This window comes from Carassius auratus, chromosome 2 (assembly GCF_003368295.1).
Source record: "Carassius auratus strain Wakin chromosome 2, ASM336829v1, whole genome shotgun sequence".
In the NCBI taxonomy this organism is placed as follows: Eukaryota; Metazoa; Chordata; class Actinopteri; order Cypriniformes; family Cyprinidae; genus Carassius; species Carassius auratus.
The window spans coordinates 5,796,202-5,812,063 of record NC_039244.1 but is presented as its reverse complement, the minus strand read 5'-3'; the positions used below and the strand labels follow the sequence as shown (position 1 = coordinate 5,812,063).

At 36.3% G+C, this 15,862-nt stretch overlaps 1 protein-coding gene across 2 annotated transcripts; it reads right to left on the bottom strand.

Annotated features, from left to right (window-relative positions):
- Window positions 1–644: 644 nt before the first annotated feature.
- Window positions 645–15,503, bottom strand: LOC113114026 (amino-terminal enhancer of split-like). 2 transcript variants are annotated; one of them, XM_026280714.1, is made up of 7 exons: window positions 14,892–15,503; window positions 7,969–8,066; window positions 5,820–5,883; window positions 5,117–5,161; window positions 4,699–4,761; window positions 4,421–4,495; window positions 645–3,951 (listed from the first exon to the last, which is right to left on the bottom strand). In XM_026280714.1, exons 1-7 carry the CDS (start codon window positions 14,916–14,918, stop codon window positions 3,724–3,726), a joined length of 600 nt encoding a protein of 199 aa, XP_026136499.1. In that variant the 5' UTR covers window positions 14,919–15,503; the 3' UTR covers window positions 645–3,723. The 2 variants fall into 2 exon arrangements, with proteins under 2 accessions (XP_026136499.1, XP_026136509.1); XM_026280724.1 differs by having other exon boundaries at window positions 645–3,948; window positions 14,892–15,502.
- Window positions 15,504–15,862: the final 359 nt, after the last annotated feature.

Here is a 15,862-nt window from a genome sequence, read left to right as displayed (position 1 = left end):
AAAAAGCAATAGTTTATAGTAGTCAAGTTTTAACCTTAAAATATCAGTTAGCAGATCTTCAAGCTTGTAGAAGTTGCTTAAGAAAAAGTTGAATTAAACATGAGTGTAAACTGCTGTTCAAAAGTTTGGGGTTGGTACATTTTTAAAAATGTTTTTAAGGGAAGTCTCTTCTGCTCACCAAGGCTACATTAGTTTGGTTCAAAATAAAGGTAAATTGTGAAATATTACATTTTAAAATAACAGTTTTCCATTTGAATATATGTTAATGTATTTTATTTCTGTGATGCACAGCTGAATTTTCAGCATCATTCCTCCAGTCTTCAGTGTCACATGAGCTTCAGAAATCATTCGAATGATTTGCTGCTCAAGAAACATTTCCGATTGTTATTGGAGTTGAAAACAGTTTTGCTTCTTCTTTTTTTTTTTGCATTTCTTCGAAAAACAATCTTTTGTAACATAATACGTCTTTAGTCACTTTTGATCATTTTAATGCATTCTTGTTGAATAAAAGTATTAATTTTTTTAAAGAAAATAAATAAAATAATTGCTGACGCCAGATGGTACTCAATGATAATAGACCGCTACAGTGGAGAGAACGAATTCTTTGTTCTCTCAATGAAATGAAAAACAAACAGCAGCACTGATAAAGGTCCAATGAAGCTTTTATTTGTAAGGCACCATAAATACTTCCTTACTGCTCAATCTCTCATAGTAAATGTTTTAACCTTTTTTCTTCCAACAATCATCTTTAAATGAAGTTATAATAGCACAAACAACATACATTTCCATCAAGAACATCATGTTACATACAACACACGCACATTTGAAAAAAAAAAAAAAAAAAAAACTACTACAAAGCTTCAAAATGTGGCAAATATCAGATGAGAACTGTCTGAAGACGGAGGCTTCAGGAATCGCTCGTGTCAGTGGATTTACAGAACGCTTTTTCAGCTGATGTTCATGAGATTGAGACCAAGTCAGAACCTCTGAACAAATCATTTACCCTTTAGCAACTAGAACTAGTCGAGACCAGCCAGTGCTACGCACAACTGAACAAAGCAGAGCGGAAATGTTCGATTTGACGACTAAATGATCAGAGATTTCTGTATAGCCTGGGCCACATACACCATAAACATAGCTTTATACATACAAAATTGTTTACAAAATTAAATGTATATTGATATATTTATACATGATGTATATAAATTGGCAGACAGTTTTTGAAATCAAGCAAAAACATCTAAAGAATAAAAGTCAGAAAACTTAATTTAGAGATTAACATAAGAAACCAAGGGCTCAACGGTGAGCGTTTCTTAGCATACATCAATCAGCACTGGTGTACTGAAAAACTGAAAATACAAAGCATCATGGGACAAACTAATACTCCCTAGACACATACGAGAAATAAATGTCCAGGAATGCACAATCATAAAATACCCACAATGCACCAGTGCCTATGTACAACCTTAGGTAGTCTTGTCTTTAAAACAGCCTGGAATACTAGCATACTAAGTACTGTGTGCCGCATTGGGATGAGCTCGTCATTTTGCAGGTTTCATTCAGCAAGTAGTGTCCATGTAAAAAAAAAAGGTTATTCTGCAAATCACGGTTAGATTTATTAAACTGCCTTAAATTATGACAGCTACTTTTTTATTAAGAAAAATTGTGAGCACTGATATACTGGTAATGCTTTACAATAAGGTTTCACTTGTTAACTATATTAGTTGAAATGAACAATACTTCTACAGCATTTATTAATCTTAAATGTCAATTTCGACGTTTAGGGATGAATTATTCAAATCAAAAGTTCTATCTGATAACTTAAACTAACATGAACATTATCAAAGGTTAATAAGAGTGTTAAAAATCAATTGCTCATATACTTAATGCATTAACTAATGTTAACAAACGAGACCTTATTGTGAAGTATTTTATCTTAGAGATTTCAATAACTTCATTTAAACAATAGTTATTGAGATAAAAAAAAAACATTTCATTACTGTATTCTTATTATTATATTATATAAGAAATACATTTCAGTCTTAAATCTTGATTTTTTTGTTTGCATTTTAGTTTAATTATTTTCATATTTATAGTTAACTTGAAATGCTTTATAGCTACTAATAACATCATTTTAGTCAATATCAACCAAAAAGCTAAAAACTACTGAAAACCACTGCTGTAGTAGTAGTATGATAGTATGCCATTTCAAATAACCCAATACATCTGCACCAATCCTTCAGCACACACACACTCAGTGGCTGCCACCTGCTGGACAAACATGAAACCACATTCACTGCAAGCCAGGATGACACAGAAAAGATTCCAGGATATGGGTCTGAACTGGGAATATCTCTGTGTGTTCTGGGGCCTGTCACTTTCCCACACAGATGCTTGGCCAATATAGATAGCGCGTCACCTTTTTATGTAAATCACTAGGAATAATCCAGCGAAAGGTTCACTAGTGTTAAAACCCTTAACTAGACATGCCCAGAATAGAATAAGATGAAATATATTGAACAGTAGCTAAGAGAAGAATGGACTGCAGGCTTATCTGACATAAACCGAACACTGACCGGCCAACTCAAACACACACAACAACATCACAATCAAGTGCTCGGCTGTTTCAGGTGGTTGCCAAGGCATTGGTATGGTTGCTAGGGTGTTCTATTGTTTTAGCATGTTGCTATGCCACTAACAGAACATTCTGGGTGGTTGTTTAAGAGTTATGAATGATGCATTGCTATGCAAACGCTAGGGCATTTGGATTGGTTGCTGCCGTCGTTATTTGGAAGTTGTTTTAGATGTTTCGAATGTTTTGAGTGTTTTATAATAAAAACGGTGTTTTGTTGTTTTGGTTATTCTCAATGGATCCGTATAGTAGCATGTACAGTCAGGTTAAGGAAGCAGGTTTAGAGGTCTTCCTCTGGTCCTGTTTGGTATCGCAGCTGAACTGGTGCTTATTTATATTAAAAATGCTCTAAACATTAATAACAATATTAATGCTACTGTTGCTAGAGTGCTACCAGGCCAATCTGGTTAATTGCCAAGGCATCGCTCGTTGTGTTTGTTTGCACATGTGTGTTTGGAGTAGTTGCCAGGGCAGTTTTGCAGTTGCTAGGGTGTTGCTATGTGGATGCTAGGGTCTCACTCTGTGGTTGCTTGTTAATGCACTATGCAAAGACTTGGGCATTTGATTAGTTGTTAGGGCGCTGCTGTGCTCTTGCCAAGTTGTTTGGAGTGTGTTTAGAAAAGTGGCCAGGGCCGCTATACAGTTACTAGAGCATTGGATGATGCATCATGAAGACTATTATATTCAGGTCTCTGGATACGATTTGGGTCTCTCGGTCAATATCTATGGCATTTTTTCATCCATTTTATTGACTGCCAAGAAAAACCAGAAGTCAAACTTACAGTAATAATACAGCTCTCCTCAACAAGACACACAATTTGAGGTATGTTACATGCTGAAGTTTAATACTCCGGGTTAGGGGTCTGTTCAAATCACTAACCCCAAGTATGAGCAATAGTTCTAGAGCCTTAGCAAACATCACTAATTAAAAAACAAAAATTAAGTCAAACAAAATTACAGAATAAAGATTTGCAGTGTGAACAGAGAGAGAGAGATAGAGAGAGAGTGAATCAGACCCAATCCTCTGAGACGATCCCTCCTCCTCTCTTTCTGCACCCCGTCATGACAGAATCAAACTGTCTTTATGAAGGCTAGTCGGATTTGTCGGCGTCCTCGTCACGGTGGCCGTCGGCCGCGTCGCGGAAGCTCTTTTCCTCCTTGGCCAGGTGCGCGTGGGATGCGAGGATGCTGGACAGAGACAGGAGGCCGGAGTTGGAGGTGACGGCGGGCAGGGAGTGCTGAGTCAGGCCCAGGGGCAGATGGGTCATGGGTAACGCTAAACCCTGAAGCTGAGAGAGCTGGTGAACCTGAAGCTGCTGCTGCGTTTACACAGACAAACATCCATGGAGGTTAGGGAGAGATCACGTACAACTTTCATATGAACTTGACTTAGCCACAAACGACTTGATGACAAAGCCACATTACTGTACATTTAATTATGGTGATACTATTTTGCAGAATAAATATACTCTGATTACTTTGAATTTACAAGACTTACTGACAGGAACATAACAATTTTAATGTACTTTTTATGTTGCAGTTTATTTTATCACCGTTTTCGCTATTATTTTGCTTTGTGAATATAAGGAAATCTAGATTTATTTAGTAGCAAAAACAGGTTTAGTGTTAGGCTTGGTTTCTTTGAAACTGTACATGAGTCATGCAAACATAGATCTATGATTGAAAGATATGCTTGTGTCATCATTGCTCAAATAATATAAATGGAAATTGTAATATTTTTTTAGGCCCTACACAATAACACAAAATTGACCATTGTGATGTCCGTACCCGAATAATTGAGTTCATCTCAGGAGGGGTGACCTGTTTGGCTCGCTCAATCGCTCCCAGGACCTGCTGCTGGTGCTACTCACACACACACACACACACACACACTTATCTCAGCATGTATTAAATCTCTTTAGGTAAAAGGAACAATGAACAAAACCCAACTAAGGCCTCTTTGGTCCATAAAAGCAACCAATGACACAAAGCAGCAGCACATTTATGTCACTAATGAAGCTGAGGGTCATTATAGAGAATATGTCATATATAAATCACAGTCTGACCTCTTGAGACAGGTAAGGCAACACCTGAGCACAGATTCCGTTCAATCTCTTCACAATCTCGGCCTGTGGACAGAACACAAGCACATCTCATGGGTTTACATCCATTAATAAGGTAGCTGGGGATGCGTTACAGGCTGCTGATGTTGCACAGAAACACACAGTCATGATAATGCATGCTGACCAACCGTGTTTTAGAAAAGATGCTACTGAATCTAGGAAGCTGCATGTGTATAAACCATATAAATAGACTTATGGTTTAAAGACAACTGCTGATTTTACACAACTATCAATCTAAATATCGACATATCATCCTGCCATATTTAATTCTTAAATATTTTGACACATAGAATAATACTTAATAACTTTCCACCACATTTAATGCAGAAAATATGCAATGGTACAACATTCAGATTCTCACCTGCTTGTGCATTTCAATGTTGAGTCCGTATGACATCTCATAATACTGCAGTCAGAGGAACAGGAAAGAGAAGACAAAGAGGCAAGAGAAATCACACTTCTAAATATATTCAAATAGAGAACAGTTCTTTTAAAACGGTAGTAATACCTCACTATTTTAACATTTTCAGCAACAGATAACATGATAGCTGCACATTTAATCATTCACATTTTGGGACATTTGCTACAAACATCAGTTTTCTTGACACTTCCGAGCGAGCCGACCCTGACCCGACTGTGATTTGGGCTCATGGTAAGGAGCTTTGCTCTGGGCTAAAGACACAGCTGTTCCAGACACGCATTCACATCGATCCGTCAGCAAGACGTCAATACACTTGTGCACACTTACAACTCATCATACAACTGATCGATGAGACGCTTGTGTATGAATTACTGCAGATGCCCAAAGGGTTACAGGCAAAATCAAAAAAGAAAAAAATATTCAAATCACATGAAAAATAAGAACAACTTACTTTTATGAGAACTAAAGCCAAAACAACACCCAATTCACAACTCAGACATTTCTTCTCAGAATCAATAGTTTATATCCTTCCAAGCAGGAAGTGTGCAATAAAAAAAGTTACACTTATTATTTTTTATACCGTGGTGGGAACAGCTTCCATATGATCTGTGTATAACTGATAAAACATGCATGCATTACTCACCATTATGTAATGACGCTGCATTTCGGATTTCTCACTCGCCAGTTTATCACATTCCAGCTTCAGACTGAAAAATACAAGACCGGATGAGATGCATTACTCATCTTGCAAATTAAGTTACATGATGCTTCTTTGAATAATGGAAACGTGGAGAAGTTTCCAGGGTTTGAATGACACTGCCTGTATATGACAGCTTCAAGATTTACATTTCACCATAAAACACACACACACACACTTCATTGAGGCTGTCAGCTGCACTTCACCTCACTTTCTCTCTCTCTCAAAGCGAAAAAAAACAAAAACAAGAAGAATTCTGCACCATTCTATCACCATGACAACCAGTTTCCTGTCTGGACTGACTGATGAAAGCTTGTGATTGGCTGGTCATGTGTTTAGAAGAATGCAATAACAAAAGAATGTATGATTTTCTCCTTCATATTCAACTTTCTTTATTAAATAGTTTGTGTTACATGTACATTACCATTTAAAATTTGGGGGCTGGCAAGACTTTTTAATTTTTTATTTTTTTAAGTCTCTTGTGCTCACCAAGGCTGCATTTATTTGATCCAAAACACTGTAAAATAATATTAAATATTACAGTTTAAAATAACTTTTCTTTTTCAATATATTGCAAAATATAATTTATTTCTGTGATGCGCATCTGAGTTTTCAGCATCATTACTTCAGTCTTCAGTGTCACATGATCTTCAGAAATCATTCTAATGTGCAGATTTACTACTGCTCTGAAAATTTAATTTTTCAATCAACTGAATGCATCCTTGCGGAATATAAAATTTTCTTTAAAAAAGAATACAGTACTATATATCTATGATTAAGCACTATGAAATTATAATCTGACATTAGTGCACGTCAATTAGCTTTGATGTCATCTATATGCTAATGTACTCCTAAAAGTTGACAAAATAAACTATGCTGTTTATGCATTTAAATATTACAATTCATTCTATGCTTGGAAACTGGTTTATGGTCTAATTTTGGACATAAAAATGTACAAATGCACTGTAGAATGTGAACGTCCCTCCCCCAACACCACCTGCCACTGACTAGCAGTAGTAAATCATGCTTTATGACTGAGATGTAAACTAAAGCCGACTGACTACTTAAAACAAATGACTCGTTTTAGAATCAGCCCATCCTGACGCAATCAACAAGAGAGAAAACTGCAATCGTCAGGCCATTTTATGAGGTCTTTAATCACTTAAGCAATAATAAGAACAATATTATGCAATCAGAAGCAGCTCCGCAGAATAGTTCCTCATTAATTAGCATTACTTATGTGACATGGAGCTGTCAGACGAAGCGGCCGTGATTTGGTATTAAACAGCTGAGCAGAGTTACAGCCTATCGATGCTGGGAATGAATATTCAGCGAAGTCTAAGTAAATCAAACACCAAAAGCACTGCAGTGTGTTCTGAACGATCTTAAAAACATCAACACGTTCGACTGTTTATCCTTCTCCATTTCCCTCTTCCTTCCTCCGTCCGTGGTTGTTCTGATGTGATCGCTCTTATCTCTGCTGCTGACAGATGATGACAGGAAGCTTTTCCGGGTGGGGCTGTGTTCACACTATTTGACGTCCCGGAGAGGAATTCACACGGACAGGGTGTTTTTAGGGTGTAGAGTGAAAGTGTGCTTCTTAGGGTTGTGTTGAATGTGCGTTAAATAACGGTTCAACTTATTTTGTGTGTATGAATGGATTAACTATGCTCCTGGTTAATGTTTTTTTAATGTAAAAAGTCTCTTCTGCTCACCAAGTCTGCATATATGTGATAATTTTTTTTTTAAATATAACTACATTTAAAAAAAAAAATTATATTTTAATATATTTTAGAATGGATTTTATTCCTGTGATGCAAAGTTGAATTTTTCATTACTTCAGTCTTCAGTGTCACATTATTTTTTTTCCAACTTTTCTTTTTTTAATTGGTGATACATTTTTTTAGGATTCTTTGATGAATTAGAAGTTCAAGTGAGCATTTATTTGAAACAGAAATTTCTGAAACATTTTACATGTCTTTAAGGTCACTTTTGATCTATTTAATGCATCCTTGCTGAATAAACATTCACTGATTAAAAAAAAAAAACATACTTTTGTAACTTTTGAGCAGTATTGTACGTGTGTTTGGTTTACCTGTGATACTGGGCCTGCAGGAACTGAAATTCATCTTTGATGCGATCACAAGAGTCTGACGTGGTGAATTTGAGCGACTGTGTCGATTGAGACGAAGCCTGAAAAACAAAGACAACAGATGAGAGATTGGATTCAACACAAACACTAAATATCCTGATGAATAACCTAGGGGTTGATCAACACAATGAACCAGAAAAGATTTTCAAATGATAAGACTCTTCCTCTGTGGTTAACAAGCTAAATTTAACTTAAACTGATGCTAAAATAAAATGCACAAAATGTTTGAACTATGAGCACAGAAAAAAGCAAACCCCAGCTATGATGAAAATCCTTTTGCTCAGAGTTATAACAACAACATTTCATTAATGCAAACAGGCATTGCAGGGCCAGAGATTGCATCGCATGTTTGAGGTCAGCTGGTCAGGTCAGGCTGAAATTAAAGCTTCGTGCAAATAGAAAAGAAGGGCCATTGGCTTTTCACCTCCGACCTGCTTTTCCAGAGGTCACTGGCTTGTGAACTTTAAGACCAGACAGACAGGAACAACACAAACCATCACACATTACAAAGAGAGAAACGGGATACGCATCTGTGTTCAGTGTGCTTTATGGTCACACAGCCATCTGAAAGCAGATATACATAGATACTGCTGGATGTGTGTGTGTGTGTGTGTGTGTTTAAACACAATTGGCCCCCAGAGGAGAAACACACAGACTGAATAAAAACATCTCAGCAGGGAATGCTTGCTTCACTCCCCCCATCTCTGCAGAATCATTTGTCAATGTGCATGTCTTGTGAATTAACATTTTTACAATGCAGATTCAATTATTTTCTGTTTTCTTGAATGATGCCAACTGTGTGTATTAAGAACTAAAGAAAAATATTTTATATACAAATATTTATGAATTACATTTATAAAAAAAAAATAAAAATAAAAAAAAGCATATGGAAAAAATGCCTCTGATAAAAGTGTCTAAATGAAAACGTAAAATGAATGTAAATGTAAATACTTCTGTTCATACTTCTATCCTATTCCAAGCTGTTCTTTGTGACTTCTATCCAGAGAAAATAAAAAAAAACAAAGGTTAATTCACTTTTCTCATCTCCTCCCTCACATTCCATCTCGTCATGTCTCTCTTCCAGTAGATGATAGTGTCTCCAGGGGCAGGAGAGATGTGTGTGTGTGTGTTTCAGTAAATCCCTCTAGTCTATCCCTGCTATTAGAAATCAATTAGAGAAGGAGAAACAGCAGCAAGACCTGTGAGCGCTGAACACATGGGGCTGTTCCTCCTCCTCCAGCGTCCTTCTCAGTGTTATTATGCTTTATTAGCATGACATTACGACACTAAACCTTAGTCAGAACACCTTTAGCCAAGCACACGCTACAGGACAGAAGGTCAGAGACTCAAAGACTCAGTGTTCGGTTTTGTTGTTGTGCAATAAATAGTTTTTACACTCATTTGCACAGAACAATTGCAAAAGACAAATAAGATTTTTTTTTTCTCTGCCTGAGCTTCACAATGCCTTGCTTTCTTTTGCTTGCACAAAAACTGCTGTAGCGTCTGCAAATAGTGCACACACTACAAGATCTGCAACTTCTTGCAGACTAAAAAAAACACGATCCTGAAATGCACTCTTAGTGTTAAAAATGTAAAATAGCACTGTGAGTTTAACACAAGCAAACATCATATATTCTTAAATATACTCCATCATATTTTATTTTTTATTATAAAAATGAATAAAGTTTACAAATTAAATAAAAAAAAAGCTTTAAAAATTAAACAAATAAAAATGAGAAGACTCTAGAACAAAAAAAAAAATAATACAAAAAAAACGGAATTGGAATATAAAAATAAAATCTTAAATATAAATTCATGAAAATTTAATAAAAAAGCCTCTATCATACAACAGAAAATAAATAAGTTTCCATATAAAAAATACAAATATTAATAAATTGAAGCTTCTATAGACTGGAACTGAAAAAATAATAATGGAAACAAAAATCATCTAGAATAATAATAAAAAAGAAAAAAAAAGAAAAAAAAGAGGAGTAAATCAAATCTTTCTCTCCTCTGGCGGCTGGCAGGGCTAAAGGCTCTGCTGTTACACCCTTTGTGATGCTAATGAGGGACTTTGGGCTGAGTGACCCAGACATCTGCTTCACACACACACACACTTACAGCCCTCAGGCTCTTATCTGCTTTTTTCGTCTCCGAAATTGCTGCTAGTGTGTGTGTGTATGTGCGTGTGTGTTACAGAAGCAAAGGAAGTGAGATGTTTCAGGGGGGAGCTGAACACCACAGACAAAAAACGCCTCACAATTACACTCAAGCTCATGTGTTAAAGCATACAGATATTCATACATACATATATATATATAAATAAATGTGTGTGTGGTTTCACAGTGTGACTGATCTTTCAGCGGTTCACTTACACATCTGCAGCAGCGGTGAGGTGTGGTGTGTTGGCGGTAGCTGTACACACAGATAAAACACAAGAGTATGTGTGTGTGTGATTATTCCAGAGAATATGAAAGTGTGTGTGTGTGTGTGTGCGCGTGCTGGAGGGATTAACCTCTCTCTCTGTTGGGGGTGTTGTAGTGAGAGGGGGGGCTTGTTAATTCAGTTGTCCTTAATAATGTCTTCCAGAGCCCTGTCCACCCTCACAACACAATACACACATAATGAACCCAGACTGCTCTGTGTGTGTGTGTGTGTGTGTGTGTGTGTGTGAGAGAGAGAGAGAGAGAGAGAGAGAGAGACAGAGAGAGAGAGAGAGAGAGAGAGAGAGAGAGAGAGAGTATCATGCTAAAAAGAAACACAAGGGAAAAACATTTAAAAATGGATTCAATGTGATACAATGTGGTTGCAAGTTGCTATGCATTTTTTAGGGAATTGTTTGCTAGTCCAAGTCAAAAGAAATCTCTACAAGAAGTCATAACAGTTTATAATGCAAAATCATAGATAAATAGAAAACTAACCATGAAGCCAGAGCTCTAGACAAACCGTGACACAGGCCTGAGTGAGAAGCAGCAGTCGTGTGTTGGGATGCAACGAACATACGAGTCTCTAAACACAGCTGAGGACACAGTGATTACATTTCATTTTCAAAGGAAATGTCCCAGAACCAAAAAAAGGAAGAGTACTGTGTTTGTGCTGATCATTTTACACCAGAAAGCCTCTCAAACAAGAGTCAGCTCAGTGCTGGTGTTGTGCAAAGGTTGCTTCTGAAAGAGGGATCGATACCGATGCTTTGTGTGCGAACGTCCAGACAAAGTGAGCATCACGCATCAGATTTTGTTTTCCAAAAGAGTTTCTTGGCTCTCCGGAAATCTAATGTTGCTGAAGCTATCATTGTCCCTGTCTGTTTTCACTAATGCTGCCTTCACATGAATCTTGCTGCCCTAGTTCAAATCATTAACTTGTGTAGTATGACCAATAATAACAGTGCTGCTAACCTTAGCAAACACCACGACACAAGGACATGTGATGAGAGAGAGATATGACTGATATGGGACTGAAACACACACACACACACACACACACACACACACACACACACACACACACACAGCTGGCTTCCTGATTTCAGAATTCTGAAGTGAAATATACAGATCTGTGACATCACAACATGAGCGGAGAACAGAAATCACATGTGTAGTGGCTCAGTTATACCATCACAAGAACAAGCTGAAAGAAGACGAATCACTCATTTCCCAGAAGACGACGATTGACCTACAATCAGTCTTTCTGAGAACTTCCTGATGAATCATCACACTAATAACAGATATTCAAACAACCATGTGATGTTGAGATGTTATATGGTTCTTTGGATCCTTCTAAAGCTCTTGACGATTGGTTATAAAGTCTTCAGATCAGTGTTTTGGTTTCTGACTTCTTTAAAGCACTGGTACTGTGCGTAGATGATTTTCTAAAGCACTAGAGAATAAACGCTTCTTTGTGCATGGAGTTCAGACGGTCCTCGATGAAGTAATCTCTAAGTGCTTTGCTTTGGCTCATAACCACAAGCAAGCAGAAGCAAACGCTGGTTCTACTTGGAACATTAATTTTTACGACTTTACGAAAAAGGAAAAAAGGAAGGAACACAAAACAATGACCAAAACAAAAATGTTTTCTCCGCAGAAGACGGCTGCTGAATTCAGAGAAATGGAGTCTGTTTTCGTCCATCATCTCCACGGAGTTGAAGAGTTCAGATGGAGAGAGGAAGATGATGGTCAACACAATCTGACGAAGAGCTGCTTACGGTTACCAAACCCATCTGAGGCAGTAATCCCTACCCATAATCCACTGGACCTGAATGATGACCACAAACAAGCCGAAAAGGACCAGCAATTGGATTAAGAGTAATGGTTTCTAAAACACTTCATTCAGAATTTTGAAATTATTTTGAAAATAAATCATTCTCAAATGACTGTGAGCACAAGCGCCACTGTTTTCAGCCAAATATTAGTCCTGTGAAGCATTTGTCCCACAACAAGTTCTTAAATCCATCGACCAGAAGTCTGTTTTTAAGTAACTTCAGAGGTTTGAGAAGACAAACTGATCCTGAATTCCAAAGAACACAGTAAATCTTTGAGGCTAAGATTAAACGGAGCAGTCGGCTGTAACTCCTAATCCAAGATTTGGGATCCCGCAGTAAATCCGGCTGATTCCCTTCTGCTGAAATCTCAGAGGTTTAAGATCAAAGTTTGTTCAGTGTACTTAAGAATTCATCAGCGGCAGTAAGACATGTCAAAATAACGACTTTAACATGGTCTTTTTTTGCTCTTGAGGTATTAATCTGTTCTTTTTTGACACCAGAGCCTGGTCAACAACAACAAAAAGTCTTCAAGTAATGTCACTGCCGTACTTTGGAAAACAATCCAAATAGGTTTAAACCAGAATTCTCTACAAACTAAATAAACTGACATTACAGATGTTGACATTTAGACTGACATTATACATTTAAGAATATATTTTGTATTAAAAATACGTGTTTTAATTATTTAAATTTAATGTTATATTTAAAAGTGTGCATACATGAAGATGAACAAAAATAAAAAATATATGTTTTAACTAATTGAATGTATTATTATTTATGGTTTGAGCATGTTATGGGTTTTTAATTATCACTTAATGAATCTATAAGGCTATATCAATACCAACAGGAAACACCATCATTTACAAACTACAAAGTGAAAAATTAAATGCAGGACTTGTTTCAGGATGTTTCTCAAACTCAGATTTCAGATTCATGTTCTCCTGAATCTCCACACTGAATTAACAAAAGGGCCTCAATAAGAGACACCCCCAAATCCATCCACTCGTGAGGTTTTCATTTAGCGTCCCTGTGTTTGTGTTCACATACGTCTGTGTGCACATGTATAAAAAAAGAAAAAAGAAAAAAAGGCAATTAGGCTTGAATGCAAACACAATAATGACTGGGGACTCATTAACACAAGCTGCCCACTGTGTGCACAGGAACAATTCATGGAAACGACACAATTAAGCCTCTACAGGGAGGGAACCAGGCAACTGGTGTGCAAACAAGCTCCTCCAACCCAACCTGAACCAGAAAAACAATCAGAAACACTTTCATTTAGACATGCTCCCTGCAAACCTGATATCAGAGTCATGATATAAAGACCAAACATGTGGAAGAAAATTAGCCAGAGAACAAAGAAACAAACATATTAAGAGGCAATTGCAATGATTGCAATTAAATAATATTTAGAGATTAAAAGTCTTCTAATATTTCTCTTGAGGTGAACTCTGAAGCAGATTTAGATGCTAAAATCTTAACATATTCCAGTGGTAATAAAACACTGATAAATATTGGTAAATCGATGCTTTCTTATGCTCATTTTTATTTTTTACAGTGCATTCAAATAATATGATTTATGTAACTCTAGGCACTTCTACCAAAAACTTATATATATATATATATATATATGGTAACACTTAAGTATAGGGTCCAATTCTCACTAATAACTACTTGCCTATTAGCATGACTATTATTAACATTTTGGCTGTTTATTAGTGCTTATAAAGTACATGTAATGCATCGCATCTATACTCTTACCCAATACCCTACACTTAACAACTACCTTATAAACTATGAATAAGCAGCAAATTAGGAGTTAATTGAGGTCATAGTTAATGGTTAGTTAATAGTGAGAATTGGACCTTAAAATAAAGTGTAACACACACACACACATACATACATATATACATATATATATGTATATGTATATATATATATATATATATATATATATATATATATATGTATATTTACACACACACACTGGTGTACAATGGTGATTCATGACTAACTTGTGATGCACCAGAGATTATAATAATGTTAAAATGTAAATAACAAAGCTTATAAACACACACACACACACACACACACACACACATATATATATATAAACAGTTTAACATTATTATAATATCTAGTGCATCACATGAGTTTATCAAATATATATAAAATTGTTATTACCATTTCTGGTACAACATACTGTTGAAGTACTAATTGTAATACCACGATACTGAATCATTAGCATATTCAAATAGCATGGTATTTGTATGCAACGCCGACATATTTCAAAGAATAAAACAAAAAGCTTGACTTTCATATATAAAAAGATACATTTCAAAGTAACATCTGATACAATCACTGTACAATGCTACTGCCAAAGTACATTTTTGTAAGCGGATGCATCTAAAAACAAAGGTATTGCCATGGTTTTAACACTATTCCATTTTCACAAACACTGTATTCCCATGGTGCTTGTATAAAAAAATAAAATAAAAAAAGACATTATAGAAATAAAAAAAATTGTACTTTTGTGTTGGTTTAAGTGATTAAATGTCCACATCACCGGCTGTGTGGCATGAATGAAGGAGAATGAGAAGCTTACCGAGTGCCTGGCTTGTGGAAACATCATATCAGCCTGTTTTTTTTTTTTGTTGCTTTATTCTCTTTCTGCAGATGGAACGAAACGGCTTTGGATGGATATCCTCTTTGTTTGCTCTAAACTGACGAGTCTGAAGGCAGATAGGGCTTTAGTCTGCTCTCCTGAAGATATTTCCTGGCTGTGATCTCCAGTTTTCCTGGGTTTTGTTAAGCTTTACAAACCTAACGTAACGTTACATAAACTTCAGACAGCGCCTTTGGAACAACACAAACAACAATCAATCTTTACTACACTGTGTGACATCGCGGTTTCACGTGAGAAAAATGAATCTTCTGTTACAATAGGCCGATTAATCCACCGCCAGGCTGATCATACTTGTCGGATTTCCAGATGCAAGCTACCTGGCTAATGCTAACAGAGTAGTTTATATAGCAGGAAATGAACAAAATGCGTTTGAAAACGAGGAAAAACGTTACAATCTGGTCGTGTGTTCGCTAGTCGTGCGTGTGTCTGTCTATGCGCGGTTAAAGAGAAGACTGCGCTTGGAAAATCATGCCTCTTCCGCCGCTTCAGGACTCTTGATGCGACACGCTAAATTACAGAATCTACTACAGGAACGGCTTTACTCATGAATATTAATTACGCCGTGTGCGCGTTGCCTGCTTACCTCCCGGAGCGTATGTTTACGTTTTAATATATTTAGTTACTTGCTTAAATATTGAATTTGTTATTTAATGTAATTACCTGCGAGGGATGAGATTTCGCTTTATTGTTTTATTTTGCACTTCTTTGACAACACAAATATATATTTATTGTCATAGAATAATAAAAATACAAGTACACACAGACACAAATAAATTAGTGTTTTAAGGTAAATATATGTGTAATGATATACTATTATTGCTTTTTGTTTATTTTAAGAATATGTACTTGGAAGACTTCTTTTGGTAGCGTTGAAATAATTAGAAGCGTTT

Excerpts from the sequence above, each read along its gene's own strand:
- LOC113114026 (XM_026280714.1), bottom strand. The coding sequence starts at position 14,918 with ATGATGTTTCCACAAGCCAGGCACTCG. Across the intron at positions 4,496-4,698 it reads TGCCTTACCTGTCTCAAGAG|CACCAGCAGCAGGTCCTGGG; the intron begins GTCAGACTGTGA and ends GTGTGTGAGTAG. Across the intron at positions 3,952-4,420 it reads AGATGAACTCAATTATTCGG|CAGCAGCTTCAGGTTCACCA; the intron begins GTACGGACATCA and ends GTGTAAACGCAG.